Source organism: Mobula hypostoma, chromosome 14 (genome assembly GCF_963921235.1).
Source record: "Mobula hypostoma chromosome 14, sMobHyp1.1, whole genome shotgun sequence".
Taxonomy (NCBI): Eukaryota; Metazoa; Chordata; class Chondrichthyes; order Myliobatiformes; family Myliobatidae; genus Mobula; species Mobula hypostoma.
The window spans coordinates 10,992,049-11,006,926 of NC_086110.1; the positions used below are offsets into that span (position 1 = coordinate 10,992,049).

Consider the following 14,878-nt stretch of genomic DNA (forward strand, 5'->3'; position numbering starts at 1 on the left):
CCCGGCCACCACTGTACGCCTACATGCTTCGCGGATCGGTATCAGTCGGCGGCCTGGAGGGTGGGGGCCACTCCACCACCCAATCTCCGATGACTCAGTCTAACACACTATCATTGGTGTGCCCAATTCCTGTAAGTGATACTACACTGTACAGACATTATTTCTACTTTATATAGACGATGTATTTTTACATGTTATTTGGTATGGTTTGGCAGCTTCATAACTTAAGGGTTACTGGAGAGAGAGCTTTTGCCAATGGCGCTTGCGTGAGATTTTCTGCCGAGAGTGCTTGCGTGAGATTTTCGCTACGGAAAACAGTGCCGAACCGTTTCATAGGAACGCTCTACCTTCGGATGGCGTGGGAAACCTGTAAAGTGACTGAGTATATCTCAAGTTTTAAATGGTAGGGTGAGCTAAATGTGGTAAGTGCACGTCTTCATTGTACTTAATCATAGAACTTATCCAACCGGTCAGGGAAGCATTAAGCAGTAGCTGTTTATCAGTACTAAGTAATTTTTAAGTATAGTTTTCCTTCTTGCCGTCATTTATTGATGTGTTTTTTTTCCACAGCCTGACCCACTACAGCATGATACACGACGTTCAGACTCTAGCGATGCTATGCTGTGTATTTGAGGCCCAGTCCAGGCCTCCGGACTGCTATGGCAGTATGGGCACACAACTGTACCAACGCAATTCTATCTCCACTCCCTTTCTACATTGTGTAAGCATATATTTACTGTGTTCATGTCCGGAATCTGTTCCACTTAAAGCTTTGACTTTTAGTCATACTGTACAGATATAATTAGTTAAAATTGAGGTCGGTCTTGCTAGTAGTCACAGTATTGTAGGCAAGAATACTTCGAGATGAAATTCTCATGAAAACTGCATGTGCTGATGGCAAGAACAAGATTCTGATGTGTTGTGCATTGTCCTTCCTTTGGTTACTGAACTGCTTTTAATAAAATTGCCTGGAGCCTGATCAATTTGTATAAGCAGACACTTGGCCGTTGAAGTGATAACAGATTGCTCTACATTGAGCAGTTCCTCCCACACTAAGGATCCTATTTGTGTGATCACCAATCCCGTTCACTAGAGCAGAATTGGGTTGGTGTTAAGTTTGTACGTGCCTGGGGCATGATAGGCATAGAACTCTTTGGGTTAGACTGGGAGCACTAAACAACTGATTTTTCGATTAATGATAAAAGGAGCTTAAAGATACAAAATCTGTTTACTTGTAGCATTGAGTAAATTACTTCTGTGTTCATCTGCAACACGTGTTAAACACAATTTCATGTTTTCTGAATGTTATCTGTGGCTTGAATTCTGGTTCTCAATTGCAAATTTTTGGTGAGCATTTTATAAGCTGATAGTGTCAGTGTTTCTTTACCCTGCTCTATAGACTGTTCTAAGAATCTTTTTTTTTACCTCAGTCAGGCTATGCTTCTTCAGGTTCCTATTCAAGCACATCTGAAACTATTGTTGGGTCCACCGGATGGAACATAGGTAAGATTTTTCTGTAAGATATTTGAGAAGGAATGGAACAGCAGTTGGCGTATTTGTAAAGATTGTCCACCTGAGAGGTTCCTTAGTAATTGGAAAAGGGTGCTCAGGAAGCCATTAGGAACAAGATTGAATCAATATTAAGAATTTTCTGCAGTGATATTAATAATTAAATAAATTAAAGCACTTCACTCAGTATTTCTATCACTGTATATTCTCCAGAAATGCCCCTCTATCCAATTGTATATCACAGTGTAATATCTACAAATCTATTTCTGTCTTGTAGAGTATCAGTAACATTTTACAACATACTATCCTATACTCTAGCATACAATTGAATAATTTGTACTACACCCCATTCTAGGTACAGTATATCCATTTAATTTCCCGAAATATCAAATCAAATTTACTTATGCAATCATACATAGATACAGCCAAATGAAACAGCGTTCCTCTGGGGCCAAGGTGCAAAACGTACAAAGCATGTTCAAAATAACGAGCAAAAACAAAACATATTCATGAAAAAAACATATATAGTCCAAGACCCTAAGCAACATGTCCCGCAAGTCTCCCAGCGGTGCTCAGACTGTCATTCCAGCGTTTCCTCACCTGAAGTTCAGCGCAGGCAAGCCCATGGTTTGAGGCCTAGACCTTGTTAAAACCAAGGCTACACAGCTTTCACATCATCTGTCCTGCCACCAAGTAGGGCACTCCGATGCCTTCGAGTAGCAGGCAACAACATGGCCCGCACCCGGGTCAGCTCCTCTGAACCCAGTCCGGCTCCTCCATCATCCGCGACTGGCTTCCTCTGCAACAGGCCAGCCAGCTCCACGATTGGCACTAATCCAGCTACTGCAATCAATGAGTAGCTCACTGCTGGGGTAGTTCGAAAGGTGGTGATAACCTGGCGTGAGGGGCAATATCAGTACTACAGGACTGCTTTGAAAACACAAAGTGGAGAATACTCAGGGTGGCTGCTACCTATGGCAACCAAATTAACGTCGAGGAATATGTGGATTCTGTGACCAGTTACATAAAGAAATGTACTGAGGATGTTACCTTCACGAAGCACATGTGGGTGAGGGCCAAATGAGAAGCTGTGGCTTACTGTAGAGGTCCGTACTCAGCTGAGGGATCGTGATGCTGACTATAGATTGGGGGATGTGACAGCTTTCAGGGAAGCAAGAACTATGCTTTTCTCACTCCATCAGGAAGGCAAAAACAGGAGCATTATCAGAGAATATACAGCCACTTCTACGATACCAGAGACACAAGGCACATATGGCCGGGAATTCAGAGGATTACACGCTACAAGTCTACTCTGCGTATCAGTGACCAGGATTCCTCACTTCCCGACAGGCTGAATGTCTTTTATGGCTGGTTTGATGCGCAGAACAAAGTGCTGGTAAGGAAGGCATCGCTCCCCCCGGGAGAGCAGATACTCCATCAGGCTGAAGCCAAGGTGAAGAAGACCCTGGCCAGAGTCAACCCATGCTAAGCTGTGAGGCCCAATAATATACCAGGTCGAGTTCTGAAAGACTACGCAGCCCAGCTAACTGAGGTGCTGACAGATATATTCAACATCTCTCTGGGCAGTTCATTGCCCCCTCAGTTTTCCATTATTTCAGTACCAAAGGGTGCGACAATAACCTGCCTAAATGACTATCGTCCAGTGGCATTAACACTAGATTAGATTAGATTATGAGGACACTCAGTCCTCATTTATTGTTGTTTAGAAATGCATGCATTAAAAAATGATGCATTGTTCCTCCAGAAAGATATCACAGAAACACAGGACAAACCAAGACTAAAACTGACAGAACCACATAATTATAACATATAGTTACAACAGTGCAAAGCAATACAGTAATTTGATAAAGAGCAGACCATGGGCACGGTAAAAAAAAAGTCTCGAGTCCCGATAGTCCCATCATCTCACGCAGACGGTAGAAGGGAGTTCTCCCTGCCATGAACCCCCAAGCGCCGCAAACTTGCCAATGCATTAGAAGCACCCAACTGCAGCCGACTCTGAGTCCATCCGAAAACTTCAAGCCTCTGATACCGAGCACCGAGCACCATCTCTGCCAAGTGCTTCAACCCCGCCCCGGCCGCCGAGCAACAAGCAAAGCCGAGGACTCGGGACCTTCCCCTCCGGAGATTCTGGATCACACAGTAGCAGCGGCAGTGAAACAGGCATTTCAGAAGTTTCACCAGATGTTCCTCCATGCTCTCACGTCTGTCTCCATCGAATCAGGATTGTGCACGGCACCCTACTTGACAGATAACAGATATCATTCACTGGAGTGGCCACTGCAAGCTGCGTCGTGCCACCATCTTCTCCTCCTCAAATAACATCAACCATTGTTATGCTTTGAGCAGCTGGTCATGGACCACATTAAAGTCTTACTTCCAGCTACATTGGACTCTTCCCAGTTTTCTTATTTTCTCAAATCGATCCACTTGCGATGCAATAGCCTTGGCCCTCCACTCTGTCCTGTCCCACCTGGAAAATGGAGCTGTTTATAGACTTCAGTTCGGTGTTTAACACCATCATACGCCAGAAATAGTGGGGAAACTGTCCTTGCTGGGCGTCAACATCTCCCTCTGCGACAGGATCCTGGATTTCTTAACAGAAAAGCCACAGGCTGAAGGAAATCGTTCCAAGGTCAAGCAGAGCCTGTGGGCAACACTAGTGGTCCCAGTAGCCAAGGTGGATGTGTCTGACAGTATCTGTGGTGATTTTAGTCATAGTCGTAGTCATACTTTATAGATCCCGGGGGAAATTTGGTTTTCGTTTAAAGTCACCAACCCAGTACTGGAAGTAGATCAATGCTCTCTGCTAGGATAGAGGATATCTTTGCAAACTTTCTGGAGAGAAACACTTCAGCAAAGTGGACTTAGCTGAGGTCTACTTACAGATGGAGGTGAAAGAAGAGTTCACTCACAAAGGGCTTTATTGCCATAATAGGCTTATTTTCAGAGTAGCACCTGCACCTGCACTCTGGCAGAAAGCTGTGGACCAGGTGCTGTGAGGCTACCAAAGCACTCTGTTACTGCACGGTATCATTGTTACCAGTCGGGATGACAAAGAACATCTCCAAAATCTCAAGGCAGAATTAAAAAGATTAGAAGATTATGGGCTCAGAGCATGATGTGGCCAGTGCAAATGGTGGTCACATCATTGATGCACAAGCATTACACAGGTCTGCTGAAAAAAATCAAGCAGTGGTGGATGCCTCAAGGCCAAAGAACATGTCACACAATTTGTCAATTACTCTAACAGGTTCCTGCCAAACCTGGGTACAGTGCTCCGTCCCTTAAACTGATTACTGTTGATTGGGAGGAAATGGCAATGGATAAAGCAGTGTGAGGTGGCTTTCCTAAATGCAAAGGGAATGGTGACGCCCGACACTGTACTCACACATGTCGTTCATTGAAGCTTGCCTGTGATGTCTCATCTTATCGTATAAGTACAGATATATAACCATATAACAATTACAGCACGGAAACAGGCCATCTCGGCCCTTCTAGTCCGTGCCGAACTCTTACTCTCACCTAGTCCCACCGACCTGCACCCAGCCCATAACCCTCCATTCCTTTCCTGTCCATATATCTATCCAATTTAACCTTAAATGACACGTGATATGATATGAGTGATCCCATAGCCTTTGCATGATATTCCTTTACCGCTGCCGAGAAAATTTATGCATAGATTGACAGAGAAGCCTTAAGTCTGGATTGGCGCGTAAAACAGTTCAATCAGTACCTGTATGGGAGAGAGTTTACCCTCATTACTGATTATCAACCTATAGTGTCCATTTCCAATCTACAGAAGAGTGTTTCACTAACAGCAGCAGCACAAATCCAGAAATGGACTGTTTCTTGGAGGACATAATTATAAGATCAAATTTAAGAGGATACCTAATCATGGAAATGCTGATAGATTGTTGCATTAACCCTTGGAAAAGGAAATCCCTGAAAAATTTACAAAAGAGGACACTCCTTATAATGTGTTCTCCCCAATGCAAATCGAAGTCTCACTATTACAGCAGAGATGTTCCAAAGGGAAGCCACTAAAGACCCTACACTATACTTTGGGTGTACATGGCAACCCACAATGGCTGGAACATTTAGCAGTAGGTCCAGCTTCCCCATTTTTACCAGTGCTGGGATAAATTTGCCCTTGATGGTGGTTGCCTTATATGGGGATTGAAAGTTGTTAAGTTGTTATATCATCCAAGCTGAGAGCTAAAGTGTTGGAGGAGCTTCATGCCGGTCGTCTAGGTGTGGTCAAAGTGAATGTGTTGGCTTGAAGCTTTGCCTGGTGGCCTCAGATAGATCAGCAAATCGAACACCTCGCCATGCACTGTTCAGGATGCCAGCACATTCAGAAGATGCCAAAAGCATGCCTGGGAATGGCCTTCATTGCCCTGGCAGAGGATTCATGTGAATTTTGCTGGACCATTCATGGGCACAAATTTCTCGGTAATGGTTGATACTGGTACAAAGTGGCCAGAAGTGGTCCCAATAGCCTCTACTACAGCCTCGCACACTGTTAATGTCTCTTCTCAAGGACAGCTGTTCTAGAACACTTAGTTGGTGACAATAGACCACAGTTTGTTACGGAACAGTTTTAGTTATTCCTGAAAAGGAATGGAATAAGACCTATAACATCTGCACTGTACCACCCAGCTACAAATGTCTTGGGAGAAAGGTTTGTCCAGAGTCTAAAGGATGCGCTAGAGCAATGTTAGTAGAACACACTACACTGACACTGAATCAGAAGCTCACCAACTTCCTCCTTGCACATCGCAATGCCGCACACTTCACAACTAACAAATTACCAGCTTTGCTGTTGCTGGGTTGTCCCTTGCTCTCACGCTTGGATCTCCTCAAACATAATGTCAAAAGGAGTATGCAGAACAAACAGCTGAGACAAATTCAGGGTTTCTCAAACAAGGAGGTTTGATGGTTCACTGCTAGAGCAGTAGTCCTTGCAAGGGACTACAGTGGTGATCATAAGTGGGTACTAGGAAAGATTAAGGACAGAACTGGACCACTCACCAACACAGTACGGATTGCGTGTGATATCACATTGATCAGTTGAGGAGAGCAGAATCAATTGTTAGGGAAGAAAGGTGTCCAGAGCTGTCAGCACCACTTACTGTCCCAGAGTCAACTACAACCACCACAGAGGAGGCCCCAGAACTGGAAGTGTTTTACAGCCATAAATCTTAACCTGCCCGTCAGAAAAGATGTTATCCTACAAGAATAAGAAATCCTCCATAGTGATTAAATCTTTAGGCCTGAATGGGATAATTTAAAATTTTACTGGCTGTGGATGTCTATGTAATAATTGTATTATGTAGTATACTGTGTCTACAAGATGACCAGAGAGCGATCCGCTACATATTTGAGTTCAGATGCATTCTTTATTGAGTTGGAGTTTATAGCTAAGCAGGGAGGAGTGCAGTGTGTTTAATATTTCACTAATATTTGGGTAAAATTATAAATATATTGTTTGATTAAGCATTCTTTGTTTACTTAGAAACATAGAAAATAGGTGCAAGAGTAGGCCAGTCGGCCCTTCAAGCCTGCACCGCTATTTATTATGATCATGGCTGATCATCCAACTCAGAACCCCGCCCCAGCCTTCCCTCCATACCCCCTGATCCCCGTAGCCACAAGGGCCTTATCTAACTCCCTCTTAAATATAGCCAATGAACTGGCCTCAACGGTTTCCTGTGGCAGAGAATTCCACAGATTCACCACTCTTTGTGTGAAGAAGTTTTTCCTAATCTTGGTCCTAAAAGGCTTCCCCTTTATCCTCAAACTGTGACCCCTTGTTCTGGACTTCCCCAACATCGGAGACAATCTTCCTGCATCTAGCCTGTCCAATCCCTTTAGGATTTTACACCTTTCAATCAGATCCCCCCTCAATCTTCTAAATTCCAACGAGTACAAGCCCAGTTCATCCAGTCTTTCTTCATATGAAAGTCCTGCCATCCCAGGAATCAATCTGGTGAACCTTCTTTGTACTCCCTCTATGGCAAGGATGTCTTTCCTCAGATTAGGGGACCAAAACTGCACACAATACTCCAGGTGTGGTCTCACCAAGGCCTTGTACAACTGCAGTAGTACCTCCCTGCTCCTGTACTCGAATCCTCTCGCTATAAATGCCAGCATACCATTTGCCTTTTTCACCGCCTGCTGTACCTGCATGCCCACTTTCAAAGACTGGTGTATAATGACACCTAGGTCTCGTTGCACCTTCCCTTTTCCTAATCGGCCACCATTCAGATAATAATCTGTTTTCCTATTTTTGCCACCAAAGTGAATAACTTCACATTTATCCACATTAAATTGCATCTGCCATGAATTTGCCCACTTACCCAACCTATCCAAGTCACTCTGCATCCTCTTAGCATCCTCCTCACAGCTAACACTGCCACCCAGCTTCGTGTGATCCGCAAACTTGGAGATGCTGCATTTAATTCCCTCATCCAAGTCATTAATATATATTGTAAACAACTGGGGTCCCAGCACTGAGCCTTGCGGTACCCCACTAGTCACCGCCTGCCATTCTGAAAAGGTTCCGTTTATTCCCACTCTTTCCTTCCTGTCTGCTAACCAATTCTCCATCCACATCAATACCTTACCCCCAATACTGTGTGCTTTAAGTTTGCACACTAATCTCCTGTGTGGGACCTTGTCAAAAGCCTTTTGAAAATCCAAATATACCACATCCACTGGTTCTCCCCTATCCACTCTACTAGTTACATCCTCAAAAAATGCTATGAGATTTGTCAGACATGATTTTCCTTTCACAAATCCATGCTGACTTTGTCCGATGATTTCACCGCTTTCCAAATGTGCTGTTATCACATCTTTGATAACTGACTCCAGCAGTTTCCCCACCACCGACATTAGGCTAACCGATGTATAATTCCCCGGTTTCTCTCTCCCTCCTTTTTTAAAAAGTGGGGTTACATTAGCCACCCTCCAATTCATTATGGGTTTATTTACTGTTACGTACCCCGTAACTGGGTTGCCAAACCAGCAGAAATGGATCACTCAGTTGGAGTCTGGAGTACTAGAACTAAGAAAGTTTTATTAAAGAAACAAGCAACACAGTAATCGAAAGGATAATAAATGCAACAATTCAACAATGATAACCACACATGTGCACAGAATTAAGATAACAGCATCAATCAAGCTCTATCGTTGTCTAGGGGTAAATGACCAATTTCAAAATGACTCAAAGTTCAGTTCGCAGTAATCGTTGCCATGGCGATGGACAAGGTGGGGGAAGAGAGACAGAGAGAACAACTCATCATTCAGCACAGCTTCACTCACAGACCAGCGAGATTGCTCACGAGCAACTTTTGGGCGGGTCCTTGGTGATGTCACCTGAGGTCACCGACGGTGACCCCTCCTCCAGATGCGGTCGATCCTCTGCAGTGAACCCGGCACCCAGGCAAGGGCGGACACACACCGGGTTCCCGCTGATCGTACCTTTCCACCCTTGTCGTTGTCTGGTACTTCTCACCCACTCGTGAGAAACGCACCGCTTCCAGGGTCTCGTTACCTCGGGTGGCGTGTGTCTGTCTTAGCGAACCTGTCCCTTTTTATCCCCCTGCTGGGGTATCGCCTGTCCATCACTTCAAACAGTTCAGGGTTCAAAGGGGGGAGCCGCTCCAGACAGCTCTCCCTCCCACATCCCTTCATTACACATCTCCAGACGCTGCTCCATTGTTCCTTATCTCTCCTTCCCCTGAGGGCAGGTGGCAGACCAACTGCTGATGCCACTGATGCTAGCCCAGGCCAGCAAACATCTTAATTTTATGTGTATTCTCGTAACATTACATAATTCATTATGGGTTAAGAAACAGTTAACATTTCAGGTCACTGAGGTTTCTTCAGAACTGGGAAAAGTTAGAAAACAAATAGGTTTTCAGTTGCAGAGAAGGCATGGGGCAGAGGAAATATCCTTTTGGTTTAATATGGCGCGACATTGAGGCTGTGAGACTGTCCCGGCTGCTGTGCTTCATGTCTGTGAACTTTGCGACAATTTGCCCCACTAATATGATGAACTGAGGTTTTGGGTGTACCCTGGGCTGCGCTGGGGACTTGGACCTAAGGACTCGATTTAGGTCAGAGTGCTGTTGTTGCTGCTTGCTTTTAATGTTTGTGTTATTTGTGTTTTTCTTTTCCCTTTCTGTGCACATTGGGAACTGGTCTTAATTTTTAAAATTGGGTTCTTTCACGTTTCTTGCTTTTCATCTGCCTGTAAGCAGACTAGTTTCAAGGTTGTATAATTTATACACTTTGATAATAAATGTACTTTGAATCTTCGAATAGGATGAAGGCCATGAGGGACTAAGTAGCACAAGTGGTTGAGAGAGGGTACTAAAGGCTTGTGAATTACAGCTGATATGTCCGGAGGAGGATGAGAACTATTGAACCTCTTGAGGAGGAAGTACAAAAAGTAAAGGCCAGTGGAAGTGGGATATAGAAAATTAAAGATAAAGGCTGTTGGAAGCCCAGGCTATAATCTCACGATTGCTGGAATAAGATTTATTTGACAATTCTTCATTATCTGAATGACTTCAAATTGTTATAAAGCTCATTGTTGTTGTTCGTGAGTTGTCATTTGCAGTCACTACACTATTTTGCAGTTCTTAACAAAAGAATGAACAGACAAGCCATTGGGCTATACGGGAAGTGCTGTCCGAATGTCATCATCTGCTTCAGCAACAACTGAATAGGTCTCAAATGCCATGAGCAAATCATTTGTGATTGTGCAGTCTATTCCAGCATTTCACATTTGTGTCTTAGGTCAGAGGTTATTCTTCTAACTCGATGTCAGTTTCATCTTCTTTCTGAGCTGAATCTGAATGTCTAAGCACAACAAAATAGTGTCATGAAAGACCACAGTATGATCCTGAAGACCTTGTTTTTCTACGTCAGTGAGATATATTAGATGTTCAGGCAATGATATTAGATATTAAAATATTAACCAGTTAGTGATTGATCAGTTTCCTCCAGTTAATCTATTAATTGTAATACCAGAGTCCATGGTATTACAAGAAAGATATTAACATGGACAGAAAATTGGATAACTGGCAGGAGGCAAAAGTGAGAATAAAGGGAGCTTTCTCCAGTTGCCTATCAGTGACTAGTGGTGTTTCATAGGGTCAGTATTGGGCCCATTACTTTTCATGTTAATGACCTGGATGACAGAATTGATGGATTTGCGACGAAGTTTGTTGACTGCATAAAGATAGGCAGAAGGGCAGGTAGTGTTGAGGAAGCAGGTAATGATTAAGTGATTGGGAAAATAAGTTGCAGATGGAATACATTTAGGGAAGTGGATAGCCATGCATTTTAATAGAAGGAATAAAGGCCTAGACTATTTTCTAAATGGGATAAATTCAGAAATCAGAGGTGTAAAGGACTTGGTATTTCTAGTGTAGGATTCCCTCAAGGTTAACTTGCAGATTGAGTCAGTCGTAGGAAGGCAAATGCAGCGTTAGCATTCATTTCAAGAGAATATTAAAACAAGGATGTAATGTAATGAATACTGCATGTGAAGTTTTGTGAGATGTTTTGAGCCCCATATCTAAGAAAGGATGTTTTAGCATTGGAGAGCGTCGAAAGGAAGTTTATGAGAATGATCCTGCGATCATTGGCTCTGGGCCTATTCTCACTGGATTGTAGAAGAATGAAGGGGGATCTTATTGAAACATACTGAATATTGAAAGGTGACGATTGAGTGGACATGGAGAGAATGTTTCCAATTATGCAAGAGTCTAGAACCAGAGTGCACAGCCTTAAAATAGAACAAAGATGAGGAGGAATTTCTTTAGCTAGAGGGTGGTGAATCTGTGGAATTCATTGGCACAGATGGTTGTGGAGGCCAAGTCATTAGGTATATTTAAAGTAAAGGTTGAAGGGTTTTTGATCAGTAAGGGTGTCCAAGGTTATTTGGAGAAGGCAGGAGTTGGGATTGAAAGGCAAAATAAATCAGCTAAGATCAAATGGAGCAGCAGTCTTGGTGGGCTAAATGGCCTAATTCTGCTCTTTATCTTATGATCTTATTTTCAATAATGCTAACACTGTATTTCAGTGGGTCGGGAACCAGAACAGTTCAGCTCTTGGTGCTATGAATCACCGGATGACTACCGTTATGGAAACCACATCTATGCTGATCCGAAAGAGCGGGAGAAGGAGCAACATGAAAAGAACAAAAAGTAAGTTTTCTCTTCAACACTCACAACACACTGGAGGAACTCAGCAGGTCGGGCAGCATCTGTGGAAAATATCAGTCAACGTTTCAGGCTGGAACCCTTTGTCAGGACTGGAGAGGGAAGGGGCAGAGGCCCTATAAAGAAGGTAGAGGGAGGGTGGGAAGGAGAAGGCTGGTAGGTACCAGGTGAAAAACCAGTAAGGGGAAAGATAAAGGGGTGGGGGAGGGGAAGCAGGGAGGGGATAGGGGTTTTCTCTTCAGGTCTCTAAGCAATCTCATCCCACTTCTCCTTTCCTTGTAACCTATTCACTTTTACTTCACCATTAACTATTTATCTTGACACCCACCTACACAGGGTTTAATTTACAGTAGCTAATCTGCCTTCCAATCCAGTTTTGGGGTGTGAGAGGAAACCAGAGCACTGGGAAAATCCATACGGTATCTAAAAGAACACATAAACTGCAAACAGCTCCAGATTGAACCTGGGTCTCTGCAGCTGAGGCAACAGCACTACCTGCTCCATGGTTGTGCACACATTACCTGTTACAATGTAGAAACAAGTCAGGAAAACTGATAACCAATCAATTAAGATTTGTTTCAGACTTTTTTAATTATTAGAATTGTTTCAGTAGCACTAGCATTATCACTCAGTATCGCATCCAAGTGGTTATTGTTTATATTTCAGTTTTGAATGCAAATTATTTTGCCTTTCAAGACATGCTAGGAATGCCCATTCCCTCCCTCATAGCTACGTTTATAGATGTGCTTTCAATAGGAGTTGCTGTGAGCCGAGGGAAAGTGGTTAAAGTTTTCAAAGCAATATTAGAGCGGGCCAGTGTTTAAAAATGTAGGTCATTAGCTCATGTATATTTAGGATTTTTTGTTTATTTTGGGCTATGGGCTTAATTGCTGTAGAGCTAGAGCTAAAAGTTTAATAACAAACGAATATTAAAAAAAGCTGCAAATAAAATTTCAAAACTTTAAAACTAATAATGTAAAATGAAAATGTATTTTAAGCAATGGGTTTTTTTGCTGGAGCACATGAACTTTGCTGGAGGCCAGCTAAATAGCTGAGAACCTACGGCTTCGGAAATTGTGTTCAGCTCAGAGTTCATGAGCTGGAGTCTGAGCATCAAATCTTGTATTCCTCCTCCAACTCGCCCCCCCCCCCCCATCAAGTCAAGTCAAGTTTATTGTCATTTCGACCATAAGCTGCTGGTACAGTTCACAGTAAAAACAAAAGAACGTTCCTCCAGGACCATGGTGCTACATGAAACAACACAAAACTACATTAGACTATGTGAGACAGCACAAGGCTACACTAGACTGCGTAAAACAACATAAAAACTGCACTAGACTACAGAACTGCACAGGACTACATAAAGTGCACAAAACAGTGCAGGGCAGTACAGTAATTAATAAGACAATAGGCACAGTACAGGACAAATTACAATATAATAATAAATGATGTAGATGTCAATCTAGACTGAGTATTGAGGAGTCTGATGGCTTGGGGGAAGAAACCGTTGCACAGTCTGGTCATGAGAGCCCAGATGTTTCGGTACCTTTTGCCAGATGGCGGGAGGGAGAAGAGTTTGTGTGAGGGGTGCGTGGGATCCTTTGCGGGTGCAGTGTGTGGTGTAAATGTCTGTAATAGCGGAAAGAGAGACCCCGATAATCTTCTCAGCTGACCTCACTATCCACTGCAGGGTCTTGCGATCCGAGACGGTGCAATTCCTGAACCAGGCAGTGATGCAGCTGCTCAGGATGCTCTCGATACATCCTCTGTAGAATGTGGTGAGGATGAGGGGTGGGAGATGGACTTTCCTCAGCCTTCGCAGAAAGTAGAGACGCTGCTGGGCTTTCTTGGTTATGGAGCTGGTGTTGAGGGACCAGGTGAGATTCTCCGCCAGGCGAACACCAAGAAATTTGGTGCTCTTAACGATCTCAATGGAGGAGCCGTCAATGTTCAGCGGAGAGTGGTCGCTCCGTGCTCTCCTGAAGTCAACAACCATGTCTTTTGTTTTGTTCACATTCAGAGACAGGTTGTTGGCTCTGCACCAGTTTGTTAGCCGCTGCACCTCCTCTCTGTATGCTGACTCGTCGTTCTTGCTGATGAGACGTGCACGGTCGTGTCATCGGCAAACTTGACGATGTGATTCGAGCTGTGTGTTGCTGCACAGTCGTGGGTCAGCAGAGTAGCAGAGTGAACAGCAGTGGACTGAGCACACAGCCCTGGGGGGCCCCCGTGCTCAGTGTGATGGTGTTGGAGGTGCTGCTCCCGATCCGGACTGACTGAGGTCTCCCAGTCAGGAAGTCTAGGAACCAGTTGCAGAGGGAGGTGTTCAGGCCCAGCAGTTTCAGCTTTCCAATCCAGGTGCTGAGAAATGATTGTGTTGAATGCTGAACTGAAGTCTATAAACAGCATTCAAATGTATGTGTCTTTTTTGTCTAGGTGGGTGAGGGCCAGGTGGAGGGTGGTGGCGATGGTGTCGTCTGTTGAACGGTTGGGACGATACACGAACTGCAGGGGGTCCAGTGAGGGGGGCAGCAGGGACTTTATGTGCCTCATGATGAGCCTCTCGAAACATTTCATGATCCTTGCAGTAAAAGTTTCTTTCAGAGAGCAATCTCAATATTTCCTGCCTAAACAATGTCCACTGCATTCCCTTTATTGTACTTCTTTGATGCGTAATCTGAAATTGTAGTTACATGTGCCAAATGCAGTCTGATTTTTACGAACGTTCCTTAATTGATGCAAACTTTTAAGTGTTCATTGATTTCAGTGATACTAACATTGTATCCAATCAGTGACTTAGGACAGACCCATCTCTGATGTTAATCTGATCAACTGCAGGAAATAGTGTAAATATCCTTGCAACCTTTCTTGAACAAAGATACCACTTTTGCCATTTCTCAGCCAAAGAGAAAATTGGGCTTCCTCTGTGGATACAATGTTAGTAACATACAAAAATTTGCATTGACTATATCAACTTAATGATAAGAGTGAACCAGTGGTCTTTGAAATGGAGTATCATTTTAGTGCTAGTAAAAATATGCGACATTATGGAATGACTATCTACCCAATTATTCCCCCTCATGATATTGATTAGGTGTCGTCTTGGCTTC

The 14,878-nt window shown here is 43.7% G+C and overlaps 1 protein-coding gene across 3 annotated transcripts in view; it reads left to right on the plus strand.

Annotated features, from left to right (window-relative positions):
* wdr59 (WD repeat domain 59) overlaps positions 1-14,878 on the plus strand; it is a 92,657-nt gene that overhangs the window by 69,085 nt on the left and 8,694 nt on the right. For 2 of the 3 annotated variants that reach the window (XM_063066666.1, XM_063066668.1), the window contains 3 exons: positions 571-721; positions 1,431-1,503; positions 11,630-11,753. In XM_063066666.1, coding sequence (XP_062922736.1) covers positions 571-721; positions 1,431-1,503; positions 11,630-11,753 — 348 coding nt within the window. Of the gene's footprint in view, positions 1-215; positions 722-1,430; positions 1,504-11,629; positions 11,754-14,878 lie in introns of those variants that run through there. The other variant, XR_010020279.1, reaches the window with a different exon arrangement.